The following is a 16,272-nucleotide window of genomic DNA, read 5'->3' as shown; positions in this document are numbered from 1 at the left end:
AGTACAAACTTCCAAAGGTGTTCAGACCGAAAGTGGCGCTTTTCCAGAGGGTAAGTTTGAAAGGTTACATGTAACTTTCTTTTAGGATTTCTTGACCGTTCTTTCACAGCTCTAAGTTTTGAATAACATATGTCATATATTCAAATATTCAACGGTATGTCAAGTTACATTGTTTAAAGAAAAGCATAAACCTGACTTCGAGGTAGCCTACATTTAATACCCCCAATGAAATACTACTACTACTACTACTAATAATAATAATAATAATAATACATATCAGTCATTAAGGCAGAAATACATATCTTATTTGGTTTGCTACATAGTAAAACAACCATTTTTGTAATGAGCAGTAGAACAGCTCAGTGCTTTACTTGGTCAATCAATGTCGCAGATTATACAGGGAAAAACACTTCACAGGAAAATGGCGAAGCCGGTACAATAGAAAACGCTACATTCTGCTCAAACATGAATAGTAGCTAGCGATCCTTTGAAGACCAGGGGCGCGTGTGCCCAGCGGGCGCTCCCCAACTTTCAGCCAAACTCTTTGATGTTAGAATTGCAGCGTCTATTGATGTTAGACCAGGCTCAAGCGCGTGTGTAACATATGCATGTATCAAAGCGGGACATGTTTGTGTGCACTGGCCCGCACCCCCGCAAAACACACGTGTAACATAGTGTTTTTGGTGAGTTATTTCAACACGTTTTATTGGTTTAAGAGTAATGCTTGAAGCTGATGATTAGAAGTACTCGCATGCAATGCACATTAAATATATTTGATACAAAACAACAAGCAAGGTGTTTCTGAGCTACTAATTAATACATCAAACTACATCATATTGTAAATCAGAAAGTAACAAAATAAATCTTGGTTTGCCTCTAAACGTTTCCTCAAACTATTTATTTATTTCATAGGCAATACAAATGTAGACCTATGAATATGTAAGAAAAATAAATTAGGTTATATTATATGATTGTGTTTAAGAAAAAGGTAAAGGGAATAGTTGGAATAGTTGACCTGTATAAGTTCAGTAACTTATACAGGTCAACTACCTGATCTGCAGATATGTTTAATAGAAAAGTTATTTTCCTCAATAACTTATACACTCAGCATGGATAAAGCAGTTGTCTTCTTGTCTTCAGATCTCTCTCTCTCTCTTTCTGTCCCGTTCTTCCTCACACCTTTTTCTCTCTCATCCGCCACTTTATCTTTCTCCACCTCTTCCTGCTGAAGAAAGAGCCTGTCCCTTGGTGGCTCTTAAAATACCTCCAAGAAACCCCATGTTCACTGGTTGCCATAGGCACGCGGCACTGAAGCCTCATATGTGTTTTCCTGTGTAGCCACAGGCAGGTCTTGCCTTGCCTCTGGGAACTACCATGATTGCCAGACTGTGGGGAGACTCCATTCAAGCTGCTGGGTGCTGTATGCTGTGTGCTGGGTGCTGGGTGGCAGAGAGGGCGAGTGGTTCGCCAAAAATATACAGTAATGTGTGCTCTTTTAATTTGATCCTGTAGGACCACAATGTTTGGTACCAGAGGAACTTATGTCCTCAAAGGGGTTTTGGCTATGGAACATGAGATTAGATTAGAGTTATAAGTGAACAGCTGGTTGTTTTGGAAAAATTATGATTTTAAACTCTGACTTGTGTTTATTATTTTTGTCCAGTAAATCAGTAAGCCCCATTACTCTCTCCTGAGAGCTGTTCAGTACAGGCACCTCACCACATCTCTATTTGGTCTGGGATTTTCTCTTCTATAATCATTCTATAATGGGGCAGCCGTAGCCCACTGGTTAGCACTCTGGACTTGTTGCCGGTTCGAGCCCCGACCAGTGGGCCGCGGCTGAAGTGCCCTTGAGCAAGGCACCTAACCCCTCACTGCTCCCCGAGCGCCGCCATTGAAGCAGGCAGCTCACTACGCCGGGATTAGTGTGTGCTTCACCTCACTGTGTGTTCACTGTGTGCTGTTTGTGTTTCACTAATTCACCGATTGGGTTAAATGCAGAGACCAAATTTCAAGATCAAAAAAGTATATATACTTATACTTATACTTCTCTTGTGGGGTAAATCATACAACACAGTAAATCTGCCCGTGTGTGTGTGTGTGTGTGCAGGGCCGAGACTGATGTTCAAAGACATGACGTGATAGGATGTGAGAGTCCTGGCAGAAGTGGACTGAAGGTCTCTCTCTCTGTCACACATTGCTGAGCAACTACTGCCCACTGGAGAGGTTATAAAAAGCCCTATTGCACAACATGGATAATTACCACTGGGGTGGATATCTGTGTGAGTAAGGGAAGAGGGGAAGAGAGTAAGGGAGAAAAAAGCGAAGAGAAGAAGGGACAGAGGAGGACAGGAGAACAATAGAGAAATATGAGCAGGAGGAGGAGAGAAGAGGAGAAAAGGTTAAGGGTAGGGAAGGGGAGCTGAAGAAAGGAGAGGAGGTGAGAGGATTTCATAGGAGAGGAGAAGAGCAAGTGAGGTGAATGACATGATGGCAGCTCCCTGAGGAGGTGTTCCCTGTGCCCAAAGGGTCACATAAATAGCAGGAAATTGACACTTCAGTGATAAACAGAGGAACACTTGACTGAGTGCCTGATTGAGTTTCCACAGCGTCTTGGGATGGAAAGAAAAGAGGATGGGCGGTGGGGGTGTGTGGGGGTGTGTGTGTGGGGGAGGTGTGTGTGTGGGCGGTGGGGGGGGGGGTGTGTGGAGGAATAAAAACACAATATAGGAATTGGATTGTCGTGTGTGACTCATCATTGATAGGAGCACTTTAGCCAGATACTAAGATGAACATTGAGATGAACATCCATTCAGGATTCCACAAAGCATCATTTAGGCTATTCATTTTTTCACTATCTCACTCTCTCTCTCTCACCTACTCTCTCTCACTCTCTCTCACTCTTTGCCACCAATTTCGATTGGCTGTTGCGGGCGAATGCTTTTATCAGTTATTCCAGAAATATTTGCACTGATAAGGCATGGTCTGAAGATGGCCTGTGCCAATTCAACATCCAATATGGCGGCCGAATCAATTATGTTGATGTCACAAGTTTGCCTGTGTCGGCCTAAAGAACTCCCACAGTATTACCAAACACCACTAGAAAGTTTTAATTCCAAACATATCAACAACTTCAGGCCAAAATGCAGTTTTGCTAATTGCAGTGGCTCCTAGAGATCAAAGGTCACAAAAATGTTTGTGCATTCTCCTAATGGGGTTATGAGTCTATGTGCTAAGTTTGGTTATGATATATGAAAGAGTTGCTGAGATATGAGCTCACTTTCTGTTTGCCGGCTTCGCCTTCAATTTTGATTGGCTGTGACGCTTTCAAAGCTTTTGAAAAATTAATATGCAATGGGATAACTTTTGTGAGGCTTAGTCTGAAGATCAAGTATGTCAAGTTTGGTGTCGATTCCAACGATACCTCATGTTTGACAATCAGGTTAACGGGTCAAAAGTTACGTGCATTAACGCACTTGGTGAAATGAATCATGGGACTGTCCCCAAACAGTGTGCCAAACTTTTCGCCAAACGGTTCTATGGGCTGCCATAGATTCCAATGGCAGATAGAAGATGCATAATAATAATAATAATAAGAAAACATAGAAACACAATGGGGCTTTGCAGCTTCGCTGCTTGGCCCCCAATAATACAAATAATGATTGTAGCGAAGGGAGAGAGCAGTGACCCCGGTCATGAACCTGGGTCTCCGGGGGAACTAATGACCCTTTCTATTTGTCTCGTAAATCCGCCGTACGACCTTACGACAAACATGGCTGAGCCCATAGTTGAGATGAGATGACATGTATTTTCTTTGCATTTGTACACACTATATTACATTGCTGCTTCAATCCGGTCACCAATTCATGCATTGCACGGTCTTGCTGTGCGTGCAATACAATGTAACGATTTGTTTTCCAGCCGGTTAGCTAGAGACTACATGTAGCACAAAACAATAACAATGATTAGCCCCCTGCTAATGCCCCTCGTGGCTTGAGAGAAACGCGACAGCACTTGTTGAAATTGAAATAAGCGAAATTGAGTTACTAGTGAGTAAAGTTTTTATTATTATTTCACATTGACCATACCCAACAAGGGAGAATGAGGGACGTGTTCTGGTGTTCTAGACAAATGTCCAGCACTAACGAGACTGCTGCCCTGGTGGCATCCATGTTCTTCCCAAAAATACTACAACCCCCAGCGTTCGCGCTAACAATTAATTCGTACATGTTGTACGGGTGAGCATACGAGATTTACAAGTCAAATGGAAAACGCCATAATCCTGCAGCTTGACCACAACGCCAAAGAACCAGGCCTGTTGGGATGGCAGTCAGAGCGCATACTCAACTGTAGTGACGGTACTCCGTCACACTGCCCTCCCCTTCGGGAAGCTTGCCCATGCACCTCAGGCACACTGGCGTCCCTCGCGCAACCACCAGCCGTACTTTTCCCATCCCAGGGTGCCCCACACACGTGCTTCACCCATCTCTGGGGTCCTTCACACTGGGGTCAAGCAGCTAGGTGGACACAATTGTCTACTTCCCCTAGGAGGAATGATAGTTTTTGTTCATTTTTTTCATTCATTATTTGTTGTATGAAATTTGGGGCAAAATATTCTTCCCTTATAATCTTGTATCTTTAGCCTTGCCAGGTTTACCTGTACGGGCCTACGGCCACTTTTGTATGGCGAGGCTATGGTCGCTGAGCCTGTACCTCGTCAATAGCTTTCTATAATTTTGAATTTGAGTTAAATATGGTGCCAATTTGTAATCAGATTTTATTCATTTATACACATTGAGTTTACTTAGCCAGGAGGTTAAGCCCTGGGGAAGAAGTTTTTTTCGATGTTGGTGGCCAAATCATTTAAATAAAGATTAAATAAAGTTGGAATAAGGCAGCAACCTTGTTGGACTCCTTTGGTCTGGTCTCTCTGTCTCTTTCTCTCTGTCTCTCTATATCTCTCCCTCTCTGTCTCTCTATATCTCTCCCTCTCTGTCTCTCTATATCTCTCCCTCTCTGTCTCTCTCTATGTTTGTGTATCCATCTCAGTTCTCCCTGAATGTCAAAACATTTCCTCACAGGAGAACATGGAAAGCCGACATTACCTTAAATGTCCCACTAATAAGGCTGTAGGTGGGGAATAGAACCGTCCCCGGCCGCTCGCTCATCATTACGCATGTGTGTGTGTCTGCGCGGTTGCTGTGGCAATCCACTTCCCCTGTCAGAGATGAGACTGTTTTTCCTATCGGTCTTTTTCCTCTCCTCTTCCTTCTCCAGCTGCACCTGATATGCAGTAAGGGTTAGTTGAGGTGGTAATGAAGGACGGGTTAATTGAGGAGGCTGTTGTGTGAATAGAGAGATAGTGAGAGAGAGTGAGAGAGAGGATAGAAATAGAATGAATAAGAATAGAAAATTGTTTTTCCAAAACTGAAACAAAACAAAGATTTTGGGATAAATACAGTTGAATAAAGATTATGTTAGAATGTCTTTATTCTAAGGTTCCGTTCCACCACACACACACACACACACACACACACACACACACACACACACACACACACACTTACAGTACACTGACAGGAAAGATAGTGACTGATGTGACAATAAAGTTTAATAATATTTTTCCTTTAACAGTAAGAGAGAGAGAGAGTTCAAAAACCTTTTTTTAAACAACCATGGGAGTTTTTCCCTAGATTTGGAGCGTTATTTAGACAAGTCCTCTTCAAGAAAGATACCAGTGGGTGTAATGGTTGTTTATGTTGATATCACAGTCTTCGTCCTAACTGTAGAACTGAGCTTAGCACAGCCTCTGAAGGTGAATGAGGCTCAATGGTCACCTTCAATTAATTAACACACTATTATATCATGTTTGCCTTTATTTTATATTCCTTATGATTTATCAATTCATGAACTACCAGGCACAGGCATTATGTGACTTTTAAAAGCACATACAAAAATGGCAAATGCTGTTGTTTTATTTCTTGAGAAAATGGCTTTCCATGGTGCCTCCTGATCTCTCTTAGCTGGGACTTCAGATGACTGTATGTCTAGTAATCCTAGTTCAGTTAAAACATGTAGGGACGCCTTCAGTGTGAGCAGTCTCAGCCCAGTCCTCTAGTGATTCACACATGTGGCTGCTCATAGAGAACCGTCTCTCACTGTCAGCTGCAAAGCCCCATCTGTTGCAGCAGCATGCAGGAGAGACACTGAGACGTCGAGAGTCGTGCAGAAGCTACCTGCCATCCTCCTCTAAGTCTCCACCAGGCCCAACACGAGCTAACACAGCAGCAGCAGAGCCAGCTGCTTCTGGCCCAGATGTGACCCTAAAGCTGCCTGCAGCCCGTCCACATCAGGGCCAGATCAGGGCCAGATTCAGGCCAGTTGTGGTCCCAGGCTTGATGCAGGAAGTCCTAATTCCTTCTCTCCCTCTCTACAAACGGCATCATTACTCTCGTGCAGTTGCCTAGTGACGCTGACGTCTTCGACTCCAGACCAGGCACAAAAGCAGACCTTGATAGCTGAGCGCTGTTGCCTGCTGTGCAGCCTGACAAAGAATGCCTTCTTACACATCACCTTTGTTGGAGAACTGTATGCGAAGCTATCAGAACATTTTGTAACCACACATGGTTCAAGTGAAGACTCTTTCAAGTGTTTTGGACATCTTGGTTTGGCTGTTAGTTTCTGCACTTATTTGGCTGATACAAATCAATTTGTCTGTCAACACAGTCTTTCTCTTTCCCTTCTACCCAGTACAGAGAGCATTATATTTTGTGAGTCATCCTTGTCTTGCATTGTTAAGAACAACCTTACAAATGGATTATGTTGACTGTGTCAAAATGTATGTAAGGAGAGGAGGAGAACAGGGACTCAGGGAGGAGGAGAGAGGACAAGTCAAGTCAAGTCAAGTCAAGTTTATGTATGACTTATGTATGACAAGTTATGTATGAGGTCATTCAATGTGACAAGAGGAAGGTGAGGAGAAGAGAGGAGTTAGGAGAGAGGTCAGTTAGGAGGAACAAATAGAGAGGACAGAAGAAAAGAGGGGGAGGAGAGGAAGGGACAGCAGAAGAGAGGAGGGAGGCGAAGGAGAAGAGGGCAGAGGACAGATAAGAAAAATGAGGAGAGAAGATGAGGAGAGAAGATGAGGAGAGAAGATGAGGGTGGAGCAGAGGAGAGAAGCGGAGGGTGGAGAGCAGTCAAGCTCAAAGAAGAACATTGTGTCCCTGCTGCTGACAGGTCCAAACACACAGACAGAAAAGGTGCTGTGCTCCTCAGAGTCGTACCCTCTGTCTCCCGCTGCATCAATGCACATTGTGGCAGGAAAATAAACTACATATAGAAAAACCTCAAGTACGCAAAACAGGTAATAAGGGAGATACAGTATGTCTCTGTGTGTGAATACTTATCCAATTTAGTGGATGTGTGTGTAATTCTGTCTCTCTCATCCTCTCTTACTTTCTCTCTCTTATCTTGCTCTGTGTGTGTGTGTGTGTGTGTGTGTGTGTGTGTGTGTATGTGTGAGAGAGAGAGAGAGAGAGAGAGATATTGTGTGTGTGTGTGTGTGGCATTTTGTTTGTGTGTTTGTTTGTATGAGTAACAGTGAGTTTGTGTTGTGTGAGTAACAGTGAGAATTCTGAGCCTTTTTTTGCAGCTGTGAAGAGTGTTCAACAGCGAGGGAGGGAGTGCGGTGTCTTTGCAGGAATGATGAGGAGGAGGATGCGGAGTATGTGTGTGTGGTGGGGGGTCACCAGAGAGCTGACACTTAAGCAGCCAAGGAGGGGAAGGGGTGGCAGGAGATGTGTATGGAAGAGGCATCATAACATGCTCATGACACTCTGCACAACTTCCCTTCCCTTGGCACACACACACACACACACACACACACACACACACACACACAGCACACAGACAGACAAACATACACACAGACATGCAGACACACACACAGACAGACAAACATACACACAGACATGTACCCACACACAGACACACACACACACACACATACACCGGCTATGGCTCCCACAGACAGCAGTTGCACGCCACACCCAGGAATACTGTACACTGCTCTGATAGAAAGAGAGTAAGAGAGAGAGAGAGATAATACGAGAGATGGACGCCCACACAGTGAATACTGCCAGAGGGAGTTTAACTCACTCACACGCCACGCGCGCAGCGCACACACGCTCAAACATTCTGATAGCAGGGAGGACGTGGAGAGCTTGTCTGGCGTGCGCACACGTGTGTGTGTGTGTTTTGGGCAATGTCAGAGGCCACCAACAGGAAGCTGAGGTTTAAGAAGGGTCGGAGTGCTACTTTCAGCATCGATGGCTTCAGCTTCACCATTGGTAAGTGATTGAGAGGGAGGGAGGGAGGGATGGAGAGAGAGCAAGAGGGTATGAGTTGGGGGAAATCTTTGTGTTAACATTTAAGAAACATTTGAACAATGCTTTACTGATACTGACAATTCTTAATGAAAATATGCCATGAAATGGCACGAGAGAGAGAGAGAGAGTAAGTGTATTTATGTATGAGTGTTTGCGTGCGTCTCTGAATGTGTTTGAGAGAGAGAGCATCTATGTTCAAAGTATGAAGTATGAAGTGAATAAAAGTCTGGTCATAATCAAACATCACTATCAGCCGCTGAACAATAGTTTAGACTATTTTGCATGAGATATGTTTTGACAGAGCAGAAGCCAGCCTTATCTTGTTGTAGAATTGCCTTCAGTGTTTGATCTTCCATGAAGTAATTCAGCAGCAAAGATTAGACAGGCGTTCCACACAGCTGCGCTCCTTATATATACCTATCTAATTAGCACAAAGGTACCGTTGGAGGCTGCCTGTCAACCTTTACCTCCTCGAGTTGACCGTAGCTCCATGGCAACAGGAGCGGTAGGTATTAGGGGCTTGTTCTCATCTAGCTAGCGGTAGCATTAATGGTAACAACGGCGATGTCTGTGTTTGACAGTAACCCCATGCTCCACTCTACCTCGCTCCATCACCCATCTGCTCACACATGCCCGCTCTAATCGACACATCTCACCTCCGCGCACGATCAGCGAGCGAAAGTCAGAGCAGAGCAGGAGGGAGGGTAGGTGTGAAGGGGACAGACAGGGAGCCGTGTCACACCTCCGAGAAATAGAGAAACACTGCACACAGACCTGACACAGAGAGAGTGAGAGAAAAAGAAAGTTGCAGGAAAAGAACGAAAAGTGTGTGTGGGAGAGAGAATCGAAAACTACATACACACAAAGGCCTAACTATATCACAAAAAGGTATTCAAATAAAAAGGTAAAAAAAGGATTCAAAATTAACCACAACACATGTAGGCCTATTAGTGGGTAGGTATCTCAAAGTGAAATCATCAATATTCTTGATTTAACCACATTAGGAAAAATCATTAAAACCCTGACCATTAAATGAACAGTGTTGGGCAAGTTACTTCAAAATCATTTCAAAGTAATTTGTTACATTATAATATTACTGCCTCTGAATTGTAAGGCATTACACTACTATTGTATTACGTTTAAGTTACTTTTACCAAAATATCTAGAAATATGGATTTGGAATTCTAAATGCAGTTTATTATGCTCAATGCAGCTCATTGCACTTCTAATGGAGGGCGATGTGGTATAACATAATGACTGAGCTTGGCTTAAGGCAAACAACAGTAGAATGCAATAGGCGCAGTGATGACTCATGATGCAATACAAGGAACAATCATAGCCAGAATTTTGTTAAAAAGCAGACAAAAGGTTGAAGTCTGGTCAATTGTGATAGAAATGCTGTAACTTTAGGCTTAGGCCTACTCATTAAAATCAACAGAGAGCCCACTACCTGTATATTGTAACCCAAAACTTAAAGACATGTCAAGATAGGCTACACAGTGCCGCTGCTGGCCATTTTGGTGCCCTAACTGGTGAAATACTATATTAACCTAAGTATGTCATCATATGGCCAACTATAAAGATGTAATCTGCCTGTTCCCAGGGATGGGTAGTATTTCTGAAACATGTAATTTGTATTTGTATTTCAAATACAAAATAGTATTTTGTTGGGTTGAAGGAAATGGCTCTGTATTTTGTATCAAAATACTTTGTTGGTGTGTACTTTTGTATTTTAAAAATACAGCAAAATACTATATGTGAAAAACATTTAAAAAAAAGTAGATACTACACACAGGTGTAATGAATAATTGGTAATTAGGCAAAAATTGTTTATTTTTATCGCAATCAGCTAATGTGAGAAAAGCTGTGTTCAAAGACACTCACAGCTTTTTTAGTGACGGCTATTGTTGAAGCATCAGCTCTGGTCTGAAGCACTGGTGTGAAGTCATACGCAAGTAAAGATGAGCAAGTTTACCTGTGCAAGTTCACATAAGGACACCGACAAAGGCAACCATGTCCTATTGCCTCCATGTCAATCTTTAACAGAGAAAATGTCAGATGTCTCAATGAACCACAATGACATCAATACAGGGTAAGGTGTTTGAATTCCCTTCCTTGTAGCATCCTTTTCTGCATTCCACAGTGGGGACAAGTTCACCTTGTTTAATTAAATAACAATTCTATTTCCTTCTTAGCTGCATACTTGAGGTTGGAGATATTAAGGTATATCAAGTTTCTCACATACTGGAACTTCAAGATACATAGCCTTATGATTTTCTTATTCAGTTCTGCACTGGACTTAAATTACGAAATTCGGCACAGATACACAATTATGATTTTGGCCTATTGATTATAATGTGGTTAATTGAAAGCTCTGTCAGTCGTTTTGGATAAGCATCAGCTAGATGACTAAATGTAAATGTAAATTCTGGAATTATTCTTCTGATCACACTACATGAACTTGCATACGGTATACTATTTGGTATGACGGGCCAAATTGTATTGTTTTTTTACTGTTTTAATAGGCTAAATGTTTGGGATAAAAAAAAGCTTTTTTGCAGTGCTTCCATACTTCCTTGAAAAAAGTATTTTGAGTATTTTCTAAAATACAAAAATACAGTATTTTATTTTGCTACATAATATGGTTAGCCTACTGTATTTTGTAGTTTATTTTGATACATTAAAAATGAGGGTATTAGGTATTTTATTTTGAAATACATTCTGATGCATTTTTGCCCATCCCTGCCTGTTCCCAGCATTAGCACAACACTTTGAGATGGTTAGCTTGTCACCTGTGACGATATATGCTAGGCCTAAGTGACTGACCTATCTGGGTGCGTTTGGAGATGCCTGATGAAATCAGACGTTGTGGCATAGGCATAATTTATCCTGGTGCCACACACCTTGCATGTAGCTGTTCACTTATTTCCTCGGTGCACGAAGTTTTTGTAACCGAAACATTTCTATCCCTTCATTTAATTCAAGTTCACAGCACGAAGCTGACATGAAGAGCATTTATGCTTTATCAAGAATCAAAAAAATTAGCGTGGCACCGCTCTAGATGTGTCATTAAATTAATTGTGCTATTTCGCGAGGTATAGAGATCTTTCGGTTTCACACACAAAGTGCACTTAACTGTTCCTCATATCCTAGTTGTCTCTGACAAATTGAAAATAATTAGCGTATAGGCTTATGTCCATCGAGTCAGTTGCAGCCAGCCACAGTAATCTTCAACCAGTAACGTAGGCAGGAGATACGTTCTGCTATTTGCGCAGTTGTTTGCGAATATGTATCAAAACATAACACCACTTAATTGCAGGTTAAAATGCATTGTAATCAGGGATGGATTACTGCACGGGCCTACCGGGCCTACCGGGCCCAGGCCCAGGGGCCCAAGAGGTCAGGGGGCCCTGAAGCCCAAGCCTTTGCATGGGATCATTGCCTCAATATCAACAAATCAGGATGTAGGCTATGAATCTGATTGAATTTAGTATTGGCCATCCCCAAAATGCACCAAAATACTAGCCTGGGTGTTCCCATGCTGCCTTGCGCGCGATTTGATTCACGCTGCTAAGGCAGCCTGGAGACCATGGAGCAAATTTTCGCCTGAGATAGGGAACCAATCACAGAACAGGGGGGAAAGCAAGACGATGATGAGCTATGCACAGACGCATTTGATAGACATCCGTGGCACCCAATAAACGGATCTGGGCATTTTTTTCAAATAGGAGAAAATGAACGTTTGGTTCCCAGACCACGTCTCATTGAGAAGTGGTGGCGCTAGCCAGGCTACCAAAATACAGGAAATCACATTAAACAAATTAAAAAAATTCTGGTGGAGGACCCCCAAATCCCCACTCCCACATATGCGACTATTAGTGGGGGGCCCTTAATACATCTGGGCCCAGGGGCACGAAGGTTCATAATCCGCCCATGATTGTAATGCGCGTTACTGAAGTTTGTACCGAGTAAAATATTACCCAATTGTTTTTTGTAATGCCTTACATTACCGCATTACAGCAAAAAGCAATATATTACAATAATTACATTACTTTTGTAACTCGTTACTCCCAACACTGTAAATGAATTACCCCAAATTACCCTTAATTACTTCACAGTTTGTTCCTCCTGCTAACATACATAGTCGTCTTGACCTGTTCAAGGATGAGATTCATTAAACTAACACCTAAACCTTGGCTTCAGTGAGATTGGGGGTGTCATGGTGAGAATGGTGTTTAACAAAGGAAGAAGAGCTTACAAAAAAGGAATATGTCTGTCATTGTGTCTTGGCTCATGATTTTCAATATCTTACATCTTTGGCATTGCTTCCTATATTGTAGAACCACTTCCCACATTGTAGCCTATAAACTGCTATTTTAGAAGACCCACAATCAAGTGCCTTTGTTTTGCTTCATTGTTAAAATCAGCATCCACATTACAGTCAGATACAGTCACAGTTCCAAAACTCGTTTCTCTCTTCCAAAACGCATCTGCAACACATCATTCCCCTTATCACTAAGGCATCTCCACATCTTCTGGTTGTCATAGTTACCCAGCGTAGCAATCGATGGCTCAGCAGGCAGCTCATCATTCTGTGGGACAGGTTGTCAATCAGCCTCGCTGTGGCTCTTTGGTCCACTTCTGTGCAGCACATCCATCGGCCATGTCAGCATTCTCACTAACAGCCCCTATTGAGCAGCGCTAAGAGTAGTGAGCGGTGCCTAGTCAAAGATGGTGTCATCAATTTTTTGTGTGTGTTTGTTTGTATGCATTGTGTGTTTGTTTGTTGAAAGTAAGTAAGTGAGTGTTTATTTACATAGCACATTTTTCATGCACAAAGTGCAAGTGGTTAAAATGTGCATTTGTTACATTTAATTTGTATGTGTGTGTATGTGTGTGTGTGTGTGTGTGTGTGTGTGTGTGTGTGTGTGTGTGTGTGTGTGTGTGTGTGTCGCACCTGGCTGGGTGTATGGTTGTGTCTTAAATGTGTTTGTGAGTTATCTTCACGTATTGATTCATATTTTGGATAGCTGTGACAGCAGACTGACATTTCCACTGGCAGGTCATCAGAGTCTCCACGAGTGTCCTCAGCACTCTTGAGTTTAACACATTTTGAAGGAATCACTCAGCTCACTAGACTGTTATGTAGCACTTCATTACGCATTAATCTTTTGAGTCCTACCACACCAGGTCGATGCTACAAATTGACACAATAAATTGTGTCATGAACAAACCTCTTGTGACGTTCTCAAACAAATTATTAAACATACAATACCCCTAGCAAGTAGCTGCCAAAAGCTCCATAAATTACAACCAAGGAGTTTGTTCGTACCACCACCGCCACAAGTCACATTGCCAACTGAAAGGACTGAGTGAGTCAGAAAGATGACAGATCCTAAGACTAGACGAGGGGACTTGATCTTGGAGTCAACAGCACACTAGCCTGTGAGGGAATCCAGTTAATTTCCTGAATAGCCAAAACATAGCCGACTGAACTGCTCACACGAGTGGGTTAACCTTCCTTGAGATTTCACCTACAGCCAAAACATACCATCGCTCACAAGAGTAAACTTAACTTCCTTGACCACGAGAAAAAGCATTCGGACAACACAAGCAACACATACACTGTCCTACAAATAGGCTATTAGTATATTATAGTAGACTAGTAGTAGCCTAGTAGACTTAGTAGTAGCCTAGTAGTTATAACAGTAGTATACTGCTGCACCAGGGCAGATCATTTCAGGCAGGAGGAGCAGTCTCAGCACCACCAAGTGTGTGAGCTGGCATTTTTAAATGCCAACATATACATTTCTTCCATAGTGTGTACCGGTATATTATTTTCCTACAACTAGAATATTTGTGCCATGAGTGAATCCGTACAGAACTTGGGCTAACGGTAGTGCTTGGTCTGGGAGCATGTATTCATTGTGCATCGAGCAATACTGACTCAACTGCGTCAACTGACTCACACACGCAAATCAGTTAAGTGAGTGACTCACAGAAACCCAAATCATTAAAAGGAGCCAGGTTTCCCAGGTCTAGTCAGCCTATTAGTTACTTGCAAGGTCAGAAGTATAAGATTGGGAAGGCGGAACCATGCACAGATGACAGAGGGACAGAACACACACATCTTAAGTGATAGCTTGCAGTCATCTGTTAGTTCTAAAGCCAGAAAAAGGTTCTAAAGCCAGACTAAAGGTTATGAAGAAACTTTCTGAAAATGAAAAAAGGATGAAGGCAACAAGGGGCAGGCGGAGCTAGAGGCGGACTAATCATTGCTGTATAATTGAAAGAATGCCACTGATAGACTGCCTCATCTAGGCTCACAGGTTAGGGAAGGAGAGAACTCTAGCTCATTTTATCTAGTTGAAGCACAGCACAAATCTTGGTGATTACCAACTGATTACAGAAAAAAAAAGCTAAAAACTTAATAAGCATAATATAACATTTCTAATGTTGCTTGGCATCTTTTCCCGACCTAGACAGACCCAATAGTTTTTAATTGGGTCTCTTTGTTAAATTTGAATTTCAAATGTAACCTTCCCATCCCTGTGTATGGAGGGTGATGTTCAGTCTGACGATGGGTTCTGCATGCTGTCAGACTTAGTGACTGTAACATGCCAGTGTACCAACCTGGGCAAGGAGCTGTTTGTTTAGTTAGTATGTGCAGTGCTTGTTACTTTAAGTTTGACTATTAGGATCTCTCTACTATTATTGAATTGTAATGAAATTATCAAAAGGAAAATAATATGCTGTGAGGGCTTATTCAACAATGTTTAATGAGTGCAATGCAGTCATAACTATTTTAATGGTTATAGACTTACGTCAAATAACATAAGGCATTATGAATACTTTATAACCCAATGAATGCGTTTTGAAGGCTTAATGGATAGTGAGTTTCAGTAAAGTGTTACCAAACTCCAGTCTCCAAAACTAACTCCAATTAATTTATAAAAAAATGTCCAGTAAAACTAGATGTACCTTGAGCGGTACAAAATATGACCGCCGCCCAGTCCAGCACATTTTTTCCACAAAAGAAATCATGCTGAAAGGCCTATATGATTCTAACTGTCTCACTAAATTGCATTATCCACACTCAATTCTCACTGGTATCTGCTAGACAACAAGTACCAAAACATGATTAGTTCATAGATTTCACATGTAAAATTAATTTTATACAACCCCACCTCCATCTTGCCTGTTCATAATTCTGAGAAATTCTTGATTGTTTGTGTTATGTTTATGTTATGTGTGTGGGTGTGTGTGTGTGTGTGTGTGTGTGTGTGTGTGTGTGTGTGTGTCTGTGTGTGCGTGCTTGTGTGTGTGCCTGCGTATGTGCCTGTGCATGCAAGCGTACATATGTCTACTGTGTGAGTATGTGTCATCATCATTATGATAGTTAATGTGAATGTATGTGTGTGTGTGTGTGTGTGTGTATCTGTTTGTGCACATGTGTGCACATGAAATGGGTTAACATGACCCCTGGAGGCAAACATCACGGAAAAAAATGGTCATCCTAGGCCCTACAGTTCTCAAGATATTCACAGAGAACTGTGTGTGCCTACCCTCCTTTCGGGGGTCCAGTTCAGCGATGGGGCTACAGATCAAAACAAAAAAATGGCGGTTCCATGCTATCCATGTGGGGGTACATGCCCACCAAGTTTTGTGTACCCGGTCTTTCAGTGTCCGGGAATCCTTGTTGGTGTATGTCACTAAATGTACACATAAATTATTTTATTGTAAGGCCCCCATGAACAAAAGTACACAAAACTTGGCATGCATTCGGAGGGTGTCATAATGATCCTACACTTTTAATTTCGTGCAGTTTTGACCTTGTCAGCCAGAGATATTGTGATGAAAACACCTAATTTTTTGCTTTTAATTT

At 42.2% G+C, this 16,272-nt stretch overlaps 1 protein-coding gene across 1 annotated transcript in view; it reads left to right on the top strand.

The window, feature by feature from the left end:
- Nucleotides 1-8,204: 8,204 nt before the first annotated feature.
- The window catches only part of pde1cb (phosphodiesterase 1C, calmodulin-dependent b), a 94,984-nt gene continuing 86,916 nt past the window's right edge, over nucleotides 8,205-16,272 (top strand). The window contains exon 1 of the mRNA XM_048244161.1: nucleotides 8,205-8,348. Coding sequence (XP_048100118.1) covers nucleotides 8,264-8,348 — 85 coding nt within the window. The 5' untranslated portion in view covers nucleotides 8,205-8,263. The remainder of the gene's footprint in view (nucleotides 8,349-16,272) is intronic.

The sequence above is a fragment of the Alosa alosa genome, chromosome 1 (genome assembly GCF_017589495.1).
Source record: "Alosa alosa isolate M-15738 ecotype Scorff River chromosome 1, AALO_Geno_1.1, whole genome shotgun sequence".
NCBI lineage: Eukaryota > Metazoa > Chordata > Actinopteri > Clupeiformes > Clupeidae > Alosa > Alosa alosa.
This window is presented reverse-complemented; position numbering and strand designations above follow the sequence as displayed.